Source organism: Sminthopsis crassicaudata, chromosome 3 (assembly GCF_048593235.1).
Source record: "Sminthopsis crassicaudata isolate SCR6 chromosome 3, ASM4859323v1, whole genome shotgun sequence".
Lineage (NCBI taxonomy): Eukaryota > Metazoa > Chordata > Mammalia > Dasyuromorphia > Dasyuridae > Sminthopsis > Sminthopsis crassicaudata.
This window is the reverse complement of record NC_133619.1, coordinates 399405152-399419845: the sequence shown is the minus strand read 5'-3', so window position 1 is coordinate 399419845 and position 14694 is coordinate 399405152. Positions and strand designations below refer to the sequence as shown.

The 14694-nt window shown below is 38.7% G+C and overlaps 1 protein-coding gene across 2 annotated transcripts in view; it reads right to left on the bottom strand.

The window, feature by feature from the left end:
* Positions 1-14694, bottom strand: part of SORL1 (sortilin related receptor 1) — a 206326-nt gene that overhangs the window by 56910 nt on the left and 134722 nt on the right. For both annotated transcript variants that reach the window (XM_074302641.1, XM_074302640.1), the window contains exons 22-23: positions 4533-4706; positions 2792-2905 (exon numbers count right to left, since the gene is read on the bottom strand). In XM_074302641.1, coding sequence (XP_074158742.1) covers positions 2792-2905; positions 4533-4706 — 288 coding nt within the window. The remainder of the gene's footprint in view (positions 1-2791; positions 2906-4532; positions 4707-14694) is intronic.

The window sequence follows — 14694 nt, the reverse complement described above, 5'->3', positions numbered from 1 at the left end:
ATGAGATACACTCTGGGATGAGCAGCACTGCTGTCTGCTAGGCACCCGGTGGCAGTCTGGATGGGGGAAGAGTGGGAGGGAGCTGGTGTAGATATTTTGGCAGCTCTGATTTGGGGCTCCTAAACTTCTTAGTAATTGAGAAGTAAGTGGGAGGCTGAGCCTGAATACAAAATGACAAGAGTGAAGAAAAAGCTCTGGCAATGCTGCCTGGCCCTTTGCTGCAGAGGAAGCAATTTCCTGAGAACTCCCCTGCTTCCCTCCAGACCAACCCTCGGCTCCCCTTTCATGGTCTCCAGGAATCCCCAGGGGCACTGAGGCAGCTGCCCAGCTACCCCAGGTGTTTCTCCCATTTGTTGACAAAATATACATTCTATTCTATCTTGATGAGTGTCACTTTTCCAAGGAATGGGACAGCCAGATAAGAAACATAGTCCATGAAAAGCATAGATAAAACCTTATCTTGGTTTCCCAGCATCACTTTCTAAAGCTTGCTTAGGTAATCTCCTCACCTTCCATTACCTCTCACTTCCCAGGTCTCAACTAATTGCAGTTTCAAATGGAGAAGAGCAAAGGGCTACCATTTCCCTGATAAAGAAGCCCCAGCTTTTGTTTCCCAGTAAGACCTAAAGGGATGTGGTGTCTCAACCAAAATAGGAAGTCAGAGCCAGCTCTATTTTTCACTTTAAGGATAGTGACCAGACCTCGGTTTCACTAGCCTAGGGAACTTCTATATAAGGAAGCTCCCTCTACCAAGGCAGATTGGTACCTCTCCTAAAATATCTATTCTGGAAGTTGCCCAGATGACTGAGAGGTTAGTGGCTTGCCAGTGTCCCTACAACCCTTGAAAGTCTGAGGCCGGCCTTGAACCCAAGATTTTCTTGGTCCAAGGTCAGTTCGCTATCTACAGTCTGCCTCTCACCCAAATGATAAACTAAAATCTGTTTGCAAAGTGGTTAAGTCAGCAGCAGAGACAAGAAGTTTCAGGTTATTTATCAATAGGGCAAATCTTTTTCATACGCATGCTTTTTTTTTTTTTTTTAAAGTGCAGCAAATAAAACGTTTTAATTTATCAAAGCAAAACATCAGCAATTCAGGGAGAACTATTTTGAGATGGTTAGTACCAAAGGACAGAAGATAGAGTGTAAGCTTCTGGAAAGCAGAAACTATTTGGATTTTATTGTCTTTGAATCCCTATGCTTGGCAACAGGGGCTGGCACAGAGTAGGTGCTTAATAAATGTGTGATGATTGGCTGATTGGTTAGAAACAAGCATACCTAATCTGCACTGGAAAGCTGCCATTTAAAGCTCTTTTTCTAAAAGTCCAGGATGGTAATGCTCACTACCTTGCCCCTATTATCTGCTTCCGTACCATCAGGTTGTTTCAGAAGTAATTTCAATAACTGATCTAAATGTTTCCTACTGCTCTGTACAAATAATTCAATCCTCACTTTTATTTGGTTCTAAATAGGAAATATCTGATTGTCCTATACTGATACTATCCTTGCTCTCAAAAGACTCCTACCCAATGATGTTTTAGAAGCAACAAAACAAAATTATGAAAAGGTCAGTGACTTTTCAAGCTCAGTAATGAGACTAAGCCTGGCATTTGACTTTGTCACTCTTCACCTAGAGTTTTTTTGAAACCTGCCATTGAGACTGGGAAAAATAACTATGAGGCATATGGGCAAATGGCCTTAGGGAAGGAGCATTTGTAACATCAGATGGAATGCACAAATTTTAACATCTTAGCCTTTGGAATTAGGACTTTGCCTGCCTAATTCCAAACAGTGCATAGCACATAATAATGACAAGAGCCACATATAATCCAGGTGAAAATGAACACCTCAAACACCTTAGATCATTGCTAAGTCAGACATGTAAAAGCTGATCCTGTGGTGAAATCAGGAAGGAAAAAAAAATTTGGACATCAAAAGGTCAAATATTTAAACAAATGTATAGGGGCATACATCTGCCTGAATAAACTAAAAATTATTATAAATTAGTGATCAATAATGGTATCTGAACTAAGGGAGGCCTTGCAACAACAAAAAAATTTAATTCTGGAGCTGGTTAGAGCTTAGACTTAATAAATATTCTCATTTTACAAAGGAGGAAACTTAGCTCCAGAAAAATTAGGCCAAAACTCTCAATTGCCTATCCTATATGGCAATTCAGTTTCTATTATACTGTGCTCACATTATACATCTCTTTGAGTAAATTATTAATTTGTTATTATTTTAAGAATGATTTTTTTTCCTTCTTTTGCTGAGGCAATTGGGGTTAAGTGACTTGCCCAGGGTCACACAGCTAGGAAGTGTTAAGTGTCCGAGATCATATTTGAACTCGGGTCCTCCTGACTTCAAGGCTGGTGTTCTATCCACTGCACCAACTAGCTGCCCCAAGGATGATATATTTCTGTTAAAAAAATAAAATAAAACAAAACAAAACATAATTGAATGAGGAAATACATGGCCATTTCATTCTTCTTTCTCTCCCCATCCAGATTATCTTCATCATTTTCAGCTCCTCTGTATATATGGTCTAGGTACCTAATTATTTTCTTAGAATGTACATGTATTCCTTAAGGGCAGAGATTATTTTTGCATTTTGTTGCTTCTCCAGCTAGCTGATTGACTGACTGAGACTTAACTATTACCTGAAAAGCATACTCTTCTGAACCTGGAGCCTACAATCTGAATTGCAAGCCTAGAGAAACTAAACCACATCCCTTGGAAATTCAACCCCAGAAAAAGACAGGAAGCCTGATGGCCCAACCAAGCAGGTGACTTACGGCAATTCCTCTCGTCGCTCATGTCTCCGCAGTCATTGTCATAGTCACACCACCAAATACTGTTGATGCAGTTCCCGTTGCTGCAGCGGTACTGATTGCGCAGGCAGGTGTTCGCTAACCCATCCAGGGAGGCGGGAGGCAGAGAAAACAAAGTCATCCTTACTGTGGGGTGCACGGAGTTACAGGTCTTTGGAGTCTCTACTCCCCCATCCCAGAACCAGCACAGAATATTGGGGGAACAGCAAGAAGAGACACACAGAGGGGAAGTGATATTTGTCTTGGTTTCTTCTTAATGAAAAGCAAAAGAAGTGAAAGTAGCCAAGAAAGAGTCCAAGTAACTGACACGATTAACCAGGACACTGGCACTGGCCTATGGGATGAAGAAAAGCCAAGCCTCCATAATGATACTGGGAGAGGTTATCCTCACATTTGGCACTTTAATGGGGACCCAGACCAAACTACATTAAAAATTTTTTTTACTGGATAATTTGTTTTTTGTCTTCTGAGTTTTAAATTATATATATAGCATACATATGTTATATACATATATATAAAACGTGTTATAAATTATATATAATTTAGTTATTTAAATTATATCTCATTTATTTGTTTTTCTTAGGTGACTTTTTATTTTAATAAAACAAACAAGTATTCTCTACTTCCTTCACAGGAAAGCACTTATTTTGCTTTTTAAAGAAATTGGGCCAAAGCAACTCATGGATATTTGTCTTTCAATGGCCAGGTTATGTCCTGGTAACAGATACTGAAAGAATATTCCCCAAATATGATGCTGATCCTATTAACTTTCAAATACCTTTAAGATGCCATACAGAACCCAAAAATGTGTGCTCTTTTTCAGTGGGAAGGGGAAAAAAAAAAAGGATTTGTCTTTTTTCTCTATTTTTCTTAGGAAAGAGTCTAAAGTACTACCATTGTATATTTAGCTGCCCAGGCTCTAAGACTGCTGTTAAGAGGGGAGCTTATGATTTCAAAGAAAACACCACCTAGGGCAAATGCAAAGGAGGAATTTTGGACATCAACATGGATCCATCAGGAGAAGAACTGGTCACCTATGTAAGGGTTAAAAAGCCTCTAGAAGCAAGGAATGCAGTTCAAGGCATGTGGGAGGACCTGAGAAATGAGAGGTTCTGAACCATAAGTAAGTCCTATGTGGAGGTGGGGCACAGCCCCAAGAGGCGGTGTCTGATTCCAGGTACCAGGCCTCCCTCCTTAGTGCTCTCAAAGCCTAGCACGGCTCCCTCCTTCTCCTCAGGCCAATCCCATTATGCCAGGTTCCTAGAGGACCTCTCCCTTCTCCCATATCATCAGTGGGGTATAAATATATGCTATCTAAGAATAAAGTTCTCTTTCGCTTCACCCCTACCTCCTGGTGGTCTGTCTCTATGGGATCCGGGTTGGTGCCTGAAGATGGGTAAGTGTGGCCTAGCCGTGCCACTGTTCAAAGATGGATTGGAACCATCTAGCCAAGGAGATGAGGAAGGAATGGTAAAAAGATCAGAGTCAGAGTGAAAAAATTAGGGGCCTAATTCTGACATTAAACAGAAAAGCACAATATCTGAAAACAAGGATCTCATTCTGGGGGTCAAAAGCAACAATACTGCAGATTTGGAAACTGGGGTAGGGTCTACCCTAGGGTTTCAAGACAAGAGGAAAAGATTAGGGATGAGGATGGTTAAGAAAAGAAATAAGCCAAAAAGAAGAGGATATAAAAAAGCCTTACCTTCTTTGATACAGGTCTTATTCTTCAACTCATATCCCCGAGGGCAGTCACATATTAGCTCCCCAGATGGAAGGATGCTGCTGGATACCCCCTCGGGACACTTACAACTCTTGCTGTGGTTAGCTTTGGGCAAACACAACAAGCTGCAAGGCTTGGATTCACAGGCGTTGTTTCCTGGGTGGAGGAAAAGAGACAGCAATGTAGTAGGTGGATGATGACTGGGATCCCGGGTCCCTGAAGCTTGCAAATCCTACCCAGACTGGGGTGGTCACAATAACAAAGAAGCAAAGCCCAACTCCTTCAAGTGATAGATCACAGAACTTAAGTGACTTTCCTAAAGTCACACAGCTGAAAAGTAGCCCAACTGGAATCTAAGTCTTCTGTTTCTCTTCAGTCTTCTACTATACTGAGCTTCCAGACTCTCAATGCAAGAAACTGATCACTATTTAAGAAGCTTATGTTCTAAATGAAGTATATCAAATATCTTAAATTGTGGTAATGGAAATGAAATATTTCATGGGGGTTAGGAGGCAGAGCTTTTGCCATCTGGAAAATCCACATAAAACTTTTTAGTTCTCCCTTCATACTAGAAAAAGTCTAATTATTATGATTTAAAAGATTAAATATGTTGATGTTATATACTACTATATATATATGTATATATACATACATACATACATTTTTGCATTTTTGAGTTTCTAAACTTTTTCTATGTCATCTGCTGGCCTTTGTATGTTTTCAGCAGCTTCTACAAAACTCCCCCAAAGTTCCCATTTAATTTCTTATGCCAACCTGGGCTATATGGAAACTGTAATGGGGAAAGTCATGATGTGAAAGGGATAACTGTATTCTGATAGTATTTGTCATGATAGTTATTAGTCTCTTCAATTCTCTTCTGAAGTGCAGCATATCACAAAGACATAGAAGACCTGAACAAATTCAAGAAAACCTAAGTCTGTGATCCTGGGAATTCATATTAACCCCTCCAAGCCTCAGTTTCCTCATCTGTAAACTGAGAGTAAATAGTCACAGTGACCTTATAAAGCCCTCAGCAAACTTGAGCTCACTATATAAAGTGAGCTATTGTTGTTGTTTCCAAAATACAAAGGAAGAGAGGAGAAACTTCCTACTGTTAAACACCCACATATTTTCCTATAGCCCAACTTAAAAATAATAATACATCATATTCACATAGCAATTTAAAACTTACAGTGCACTAATCTTATGAAATGGGGAGGGGGAATTATTAGTTTAATTCCATTTAGAAATGAGAAGATTTAAAACACATTAAATGACTTCTCTAGGATGACAGCCAGTAAATGTCAGTTTACCCATCAGAGCATCAAATTGGGCCACTGCCTAACTTCTGCATGTAGACTCTAGGACATAGAGAGGGGAGAGGCAGACCTCTCACCGCTTTTTGTCTTGCACATAAAGTCATGGGAGGCTGGTCTCTAGAGATTTACACATGTCCAACCTGCACAGGCTGGAAATCAACCCCAGGTGTAATAGTAATCATGTGTGATCTATGTTGGTACAGCTGGCTTGAACAGTAACCTGCTAACAACAGGTTATGATTGTAACTTGCTAACAGTAACAAGGTTCTGGTGTCCTGTGAATGTGGAGTTTTTAACTGGTTGGACAAAAAAGAGAAAGAAGAAAAGGTAAAACAGTAGTGGTGGCCAATGTTGCTTCCATCAAGGCAGTATCATGCTGTAGAGAGTAAAGTAACTGATACTATCCTAAAAACAGGAAACATAAAACATTTAAGGAAAGGTGACAGCAACAAAATAAAAGTTACAGCTCAGAGTGTTTGAGCAATCACAAATGAATCTATTGCTAGAGTAGGATTTCCAGTCATTTAGAAAGTTGGGTTGGATCCTTTATGGGCCAAAGCAGCTGCATACTTCTCCTCTCACTCTAGGTGATCTTTTTACATAAACATGCAAATTGTTACAAGAGCAGCTGGGAAAGAGTGAGAAGGAACAGGGGTAACAGGGCAAATAGAAAAAAATAGCTAAAAAACAATGGCCTTATTAATTGTAATCAATATCATAAACTTCATCAACCTCTTCAACATAGAGAAGAGCTAATCCAATTCCAACTGATCAATGATAGACAGAATCAGCTACACCCAGAGAAGGAACACTGGGAAATGAGTCTAAACTGTTTGCATTTTTTTGTTTTTCTTCCCAGATTATTTTTACCTTCCAAATACAATCCTTCCTTTGCAACAACAACCACAACAACAAAATTCGGTTCTGCACATATATATTGTACCTAGGATATACTATAACATATTTAATATGTATGGGAAAGCCTGCTATCTAGGGGAGGGGGTGGAGGGAAGGAGGGGAAAAATTTGGAACAGAAGGGAGTACAAGGGACAATGTTGTAAAAAATAAAAAAAAATTACCTATCCATATGTACAGTCAAAGAAAATGTTATAATTATAAAAATTAATTTTAAAAAAGGAAAAAAATAAACTTCATCAACCAAAGATGAGGGATTGACATGGTTCTAACATGATTCCTTTTTGAAAAGCGATGAAATAAAGAATAAATGTACAAAGTGGGAGCATAAAGACATGTAGTTGGTGTTCTGGCTTGCTTGTTGTTAAAATTGTAACATCAGAATTTAAAATAAATGTAAAGCCTCTCAAGGTAAAGGTTCTGAAAGGGACAATACTCAACTGAATGTAGAAGTTCTGATACGTTTCTTAAAAAAAAAAATGGTTACTCTAAATGTATACCATGTACACAGAGGCAAAAAACTATTAGCTTATCGATCAAATATCTGGTTAAGAAATGCATTAAATGAAGTGATGATTATATATTGGTACAGATTCAAAAAGCAATGCCTCTATAGTTGTTATATCACTAGGAGATATGACTGATGCCACTGATGATGTATTTGACTGACAGCAAAGCCCAAACTATTGAAAACCAGGTAAATTTCAGTAATGACAGTAGTAATATATTGCTATCTAAGCATGAGCATCTTGTGCTAGCATTGTTTTAGGATCAAAGATTTAGAGATAGAACCTAAGAGATCTAGTTTATTTTACAACTAAAGAGACTGAGGGCTAAATATTTTACATGATTTGCATGAAGTCACAGAACCAGGATTCACACCCAGATCATGGCAGAAGATATGGAATCACAGAATTTAATACCTGGGAGTCCCTCAGAGGTTATTTATTTCAAACCCCTCATTTTACAAATGAGGCATCTAAAACACTAAATCTCACTTGACCACTGTCACACAGGTAGCAAGTGCCAATAGATGAGGACTTGAACTTAGATGTTTTAGTAAGGATTCTTGATTCGACACCCCCACCCTCAAGAGTAGCTCAGACTAGCCTTCCGTTATCTGAATGGGAAATGATTCTGAAGGAGGATGAGTAATACTGGCAATCAGCAGCAGTAGCTTCTGTGTGTCAAGGAAGCCAGAAGGATCCTAGAGCAGGCTGACTGGCATTAGGTTACCTACCTCTATAATTCAAGGTGGCAATAGGGATCACCTGTGGTTATGTTTAACTATGTGAAGTGGCAACTGGAGAGAGATAAGTACTGATCCTAACCTTAGTCAAGAATAGTTCGTTGGAGACAGAAGAATATTCTAAGCAGGGTGATCTGAGCAGATCACCAGTTAATCATTGATTGAGATTTTTCTGACCTCTTCTGGACTGTCCTAACAGTACTCCTCCAAGATCTGATAGCATGTGAGCAGCCTGAGGCCAGGGACACATTCATTTTTGCTCAGTTCCTAACACAGGGCTCTGATGGTACTTAGAAAATGTGTGCTGGTTGAAGAAAAGGATGAACTTTCCAATCATGGCCTCAGGGTGGAGCTGAAAAGCAGGTCATTGCTCCAAGTATCTTTCATGATTATACAGAACTGAACTGTGAAAGATTCAAGGTGCAATCTGAAACACATGTATTTTTAGACATACCCAATGAAGGAATTTGTTTTGCTTGATAATGCTTATTTGTTCCAATAGTTTCATTTTATTTTTCAAAAGAAGGAAGGAGGAAAAATGAAATTTTAATTTTTAAAAAATTAAATTAAAATTATTTTCAGGTAAAAAATGAAGTGATAATTGAATACTATCAGCTCAAAATTATTAATCTGTACTAGGCTCAATAGTCAATACTGAGGTAGAGAACCTAGGGAAAAGCTAATATAATCTTGGGCTGCTCGGGACATGAGAGAGGGTGATATTGTTATTTTCTGGGAGCCAGCTGTTTTCAACAAGACCTTGATAAGCAGCAGCACGTCCATGGGAGGCAAAACAGAACCATAAAGGGCTTTCAAACTGTGCTGCCCTAGGAATGTGGATCAGTCAGAAAAGGGGAGAGACAAGTTAGCTATCCTCAAAGAATTGAAAGGCTGTATTGTAAAATAGGAAAAAGAGGGTAGAATAAAGATAAGCAGATGGATGTTAGAGAAACACAGATTTAGGCTTGATATAAGTGGAGACACTTTCTTAAAATCAAAACTGCCCCCCAAAATATTGAATTACTTCAAGAGGTTACAAGTTACTTGTCACTACTGGTCTCTGAGTTGAGACCAAATGACTACTTATTACAGATGATAAAGATGAAGCCTCTATTCAAGATTGGTCATGAACAAAATCAATGCAATTAAGTTTAAAAAGAAAATTATCAATTGGTAGGGTATTTTGCATTAAATATCTCTGATAGCCAAAATAAACTTTACCATGCTGACAACAGTGAGAAAAGCAGGTTAAAGTCTCACCTCTGACAGGCACCCTGAGACATCAGCCTATTTGAACCTGTTTTCTTGTCTGAAAAATGGTGCTAACAATACCTATACTACCTACCTCAAAAAGTTCCTGTGAGGATCAAAAATCAGCCACTGACATGACTACTCTAACCTCTGAGGTCTTTCCAGAACAGAGTTTATGAAAGGCAACAGCCAGATTCCATTCACAGTCTCTGCTCCCCCAACTCAGATGAAATTCACAATCTTTGGCTCCCTGCTTTCCTGAAAATTTAACACAAACAATCCCAGCATTGTATAAATGTCATTATTTCTGGTCTTATCCAAGGAAAGTTGCTGAGGGAGTTTGCATGATATAAATACACAAAATGACTCCTTTAAAAATTCTGAATTCAGAATAATAACTGTAAGATCAGTCACTTTCTCCTCTCACCTCTTCCTCACACACATACAACACCCTTGGTAGTATAGCAAATCTAAAACTTTTTGGTCTTAGCACCCACTCACCCTTTGCAGTGAGTCTAAAATTATTTAGGATACTTCCTCCCCTCAGAGCTTTTGTTCATGTAGGCTGAATCTATCAATATCTACCATATTATAAATTAAAACATCTTGGTGTTATTAGGAAATTAGTTTTGACATTGCAGGCTCTCCCTGAAAGAGTCTCTAAGACATATACACCCCCACAAGGGATCTGAGAACTGCTCCTCTAGTATAATCCAAGTTAGCTTCTCCAGCATAAAGAGGAAATCAACCCAATGTAAGAAATGCAGGCTTGCCTGTGCTACAACCAGAGTTTGTATTAGTGCCTTTTGCCAATTCCCTCAGCAACCTTTTCTTAGATCACACCAAAATAATGACATTCAAGTAGTGCTAGAACTGTTTATATTAGGTCATCAGAGAAGTAGGGAGCCCAAAGACTTCCTGTGAATAGGGATATGTAAAAGCCTGCCTGTCAAGTGCTTGTCAAACACAGCCTTTTGAACATTTACTTGTGAGAGAGATTTGTGGACAAGACAATCTCAGGATTCTCCTCCTCTCACTGGGAAGATCATGCTCTCCCATGTCAAAGAGAAACTCTGGGTTTCAAGTTATGAATTAAGAAGCAGGGTCCAATCATATTCTTCCCTCCCCTTCCCCTGAAAGATCAATGGAAAGTTTTTGGTTTTCTTTTAAATTTTTTTTCATAGCTTCCTATAATTACCCGTGCTTCTCTCAGGTTAACTCAGAGTACCTAGAGATATTCTGAACATAGAATTATCAAGCACAAGTGAATCCCCCCCAGATGCATGCCAGAGTTTTGGAATCAGAGAGATCCAGAGTTGCAAGGTGCCATGGCCTCTCTGGGTCTGGAAAGTAGGCAGTTTGTGCCAGACACCAGAAGACCAGAAGGACACCCTCCTTCCATTCTGACATTGGGTCATCTGGGGGAATCTGCTCTTCTGCATCATCTGTGCTGGGCTGAAGCCAAACCTTAATAAGCCCTGTAGTGATGGGTAAAATGACTCAGAATATGTCAAGCTTTCACTTTTCTCCTCTCTATCCTTCTGTACCTAATGACTTCTGAGTCAGCAACTACTGTTTGGAAATGGTTGTCCTGTCTATTCCTCAAACTGAACTTGGCCTAGAATTATGGAATGTGTTCTGGTTTAAAAGGAATCTCAGAAATTATATTCCACAAGTTCCTTTGGCAAGTGAATCTTGCAATCCCCCATAAAAATGCTTTTCCTTATTTCTAACTCTACAACCCTTTTAGTACTATTCTATTAGTCCATTTCCTCTAATTCGGTTTTAAGGGAGACGGTGAACAGCTGGTCACCATCCTCCATGTAATAAATAGATTTTCAGAGATTTCCCTTGTTCAGGAACCACTTAATGCTCTTACCCCCTGTGATGTTTAGAGAGAGCTTAATAAGATCATGAAACAGAGCCAGAGAGTATTTTCACCAGGCCTATTTGAGGCTTTCCCTTCCACTCTTTGCTCTATCTCCTTCAATGTCCATCTGGGAAAGCATCCAGCCTGTGTCTGCCATTGTCAAACTAAGGCCAGAGTATGCAAAGTTAATCCCTTCTATGAGCAAATTTTTATAGTACATCTGATTTTTAAAAAAAGAATGAAGTTTCAAGATAAATTTCTTATCATTCACTCTACATTCCACCTTCCCATATCTACAAATGGGTCTAATTTCCTCCTTAAAAATAATCAAGTGAACAAAGGGATAGGGATCAGAAATATTTTGCTGAGTTGAATACCTTAAGTGCCTAATATGTGCAAAGCACTGTGATAGGTGTTGGGAATATAAAGATAGTATCTACCCTCAAGGAGCTTACATTCCAGAGGCACCAGGAGTGCTCAGAGAAGTAAAGAGATTACTTGATTAGTGAGCATATATTATACACTAACAAAGAATAAAATAAACAATCCCTGTCAACCAAAAGCTTACATTCTAGTTTTATTCAAGTAAGCCTCTAGAGATATAAATTTTCCCTTTATTACCACTTTGGCTGCATCCCACAGATTTTGGTATGTTGTCTCATTACTGTTATTTTCTTGGATTAAATTATTGATTGTGTCTATGATTTGCTGTTTCACCCATTCATTCTTTAGGGTGAGATTATTTAGCTTCTAATTACTTTTTGGTCTATTTTCCCCTGGCCTTTTATTGAAATAATTTTTAATTGCATCATGATCTGAAAACATGCATTTACTATTTCTGCCTTTCTGCGTTTGATTTTGAGGTCTTTATGTCCTAATATATGGTCAATTTTTGTATAGGTTCCATGAACTGCCAAAAATAAAGTGTCCTCCTTTCTGTCTCCATTCAATTTTCTCCAAAGATCTATCACACTTAACTTTTCTAGTGTTCTATTTGCCTCTTTAACTTCTTTCTTACTTATTTTGTGGTTTGATTTATCTAGTTCTGACAAGGTTGAGATCTGCCACTATTATAGTTTTGTTTTCTATTTCTTCTTGTGACTCTCTTAACTTCTCCTTTAGGGAGTTAGATTCTATACCACTTGCTGCATATATGTTTAGTATTGATATTGTTTCATTATCTATGCTACTATTTAGCAAGATATAGTTTCCTTCCTTATCTTCTTTAATTAGATCATTTTTTGCTTTTGCTTGTTCTGAGATCAGGATCACTACCCCTGTTTTTGTTTTTGTTTTTTGTTTTTTTACTTCATCTGAAGCATAACAGATTCTACTCCAGTCTTTTACCTTTACTCTATATGTATCACCTCTGCCAAAAGCTTACATTCTAACACAGGAGACAACATATACATATATACAAGACAGACAGAACAGGTGAAAGGTAACTTTAGAAGGAAAGGTCCTAGCATTTGGTAGACAAAAAAAACTTTCTTCAGATAGTGGTATTTCAGCTGAGTTTTAAAGGATGCCAAGGATTTGAAAGGCAGAGAGAAGGAAAAATTAATAATTGGGTAATTTTAAGATGAAGCAAACACTAGCTTCTTTTACTAGCTTTTCATAAGCTCATTGTGGACAACTATAGAGGCAACTAGGTGGTGGAATAGACAAGTGTGGGATTTGGAACTGAGAAGACCTAAATCGAAATCTGTTCTAAATTCATTTTAGCTGTGTGGCCCACTCAGCCTCAGTTTCCTCAACTGTAAAATGGAGATAATAATAGCATCCACCTCACGAGATTGTTGGGAGGAGAAAATTAATAAACATGTGAAATACCTTGCAAACTTTAAAATTCTATATAAATGTTAACAATTATTCTATTATCATTACTGTTCTTGTTATCAGGAATTAATCAGGAATGAGGTATCTGCCATACCTCAAAGAGGTCACTGAGGTAACATTCACTGAGCCCCTTGGAAGAGTACAGCCCTGGACTAGCTAATTTTTTATTATAGCTTTTTATTTACAAGATATATGCATGGATAACTTTTCAGCATTGACTATTGCAAAATCTTTTGTTCTAATTTTCCCCCTCCTTCTCCCACCAACTCCCCCAGGTGGCAGGTTGACCAATACATGATACATATGTTAAAGTATGAGTTAAATACAATATATGTATACATGTCCAAATAGTTATTTTGCTGTACAAAAAGAATCGGACTTTGAAATAGTGTACAATTAGCCTGTGAAGGAAATAAAAAATGCAGGTGGACAAAAATAGAGGGATTGGGAATTCTATGTAGTGGTTCATAGTCATCTCCCAAAGAGCTTTCGCTGGGTGTAGCTTGAGCATTAGCTCTTAATGCTGGTCTCTGCTGCCATCATGATGCCATGAAACTTTGTATAGCTCTCTATAGTCTTCAATGGTCTTTCAGTTACAAGATTAAATGTGATCAATCAAGAGCATTCTGAACAAAGTAGTCTTTGAAGGTTCCTTTCAGGTCTACCTGCTACAAGGCAATGTGCTTATAAGTAACTGAGCATATGTACATTGGAAAAATATAACATGCTATGCCATTGTATGGCTCTGTTGTCCTAATCCTTTCAAATTTTCCTTTACTCAAGCTCATCTTTGGAACACAAATCAAAGGGCAGATGCTCTTTCAAATGAAGAACTATATTTCAGTCTTTCAATCAAAATGAATCCAACAGACCTAAAATGATATTTAATCTTGAGAAATGGGGGAAATTTTTTTAATAGAGATATGCTCTCTAGAATATCTAGAATATTCTTATTTCCCTCTTGAATCAATAATATGTTCAGACAAAGATCAAGGTAAGGGAGGATGTAGTGTAGTGCAAAGAACACTGCACTTGGGAATTGTGATATAATAGTATTTTTATATCACTTTGGTTTGTAAAGTGCTTTACACATATGCTCTCATTTGCTTCTCACAACATCTTCATGGGATATATACTATGATCATCCCTATTTACAGATGAGCAAACTAAGGCAGGCAGCAGTTCGGTGACTTCCTCAGGCTGACACAGCTGGGATGTGAGACCTCATGGAAGGTTTGGGCCTAAGCCCCCTCGCTCCCAAGCTTCATGGCCTTGGTCAATCAATCTAGCTCTCAAGGCTTCCTTTTCCTAATTCATAAAAAGAAAAGTCCAGAGCAGCTGAACTCTAAGGTTCCTTCCAGGTCCAACACTCAGCGGGGCTAGGAAAGGCAAGTGAGAAAAAGGACTTTTCATAGAAAAGAGCCTAACGAGGTGTGAAGGGCATCCAGCCCTCCGGAAGTGTCCAGCCCTCTAGGAGCTTCCGGCCTTCCCAGAACTTCCAGCATGTTGGGTCTTCTGAGTGTTGGAGTTCCCAGGTGGGCGCCCAGAGAAGCAGCAGCCCTCTTTCTTCAATCCCTGGCTTAATGGCTTATGTTCGTGCACAGCACCCCCTCCCGGCAGTATTAGGAAGCAGGTGGTGCACATATTCCGGTCCCTGTTTTTCAACTGTGGACACTCAGGCCAAAGAGGTTAAGTGACCTG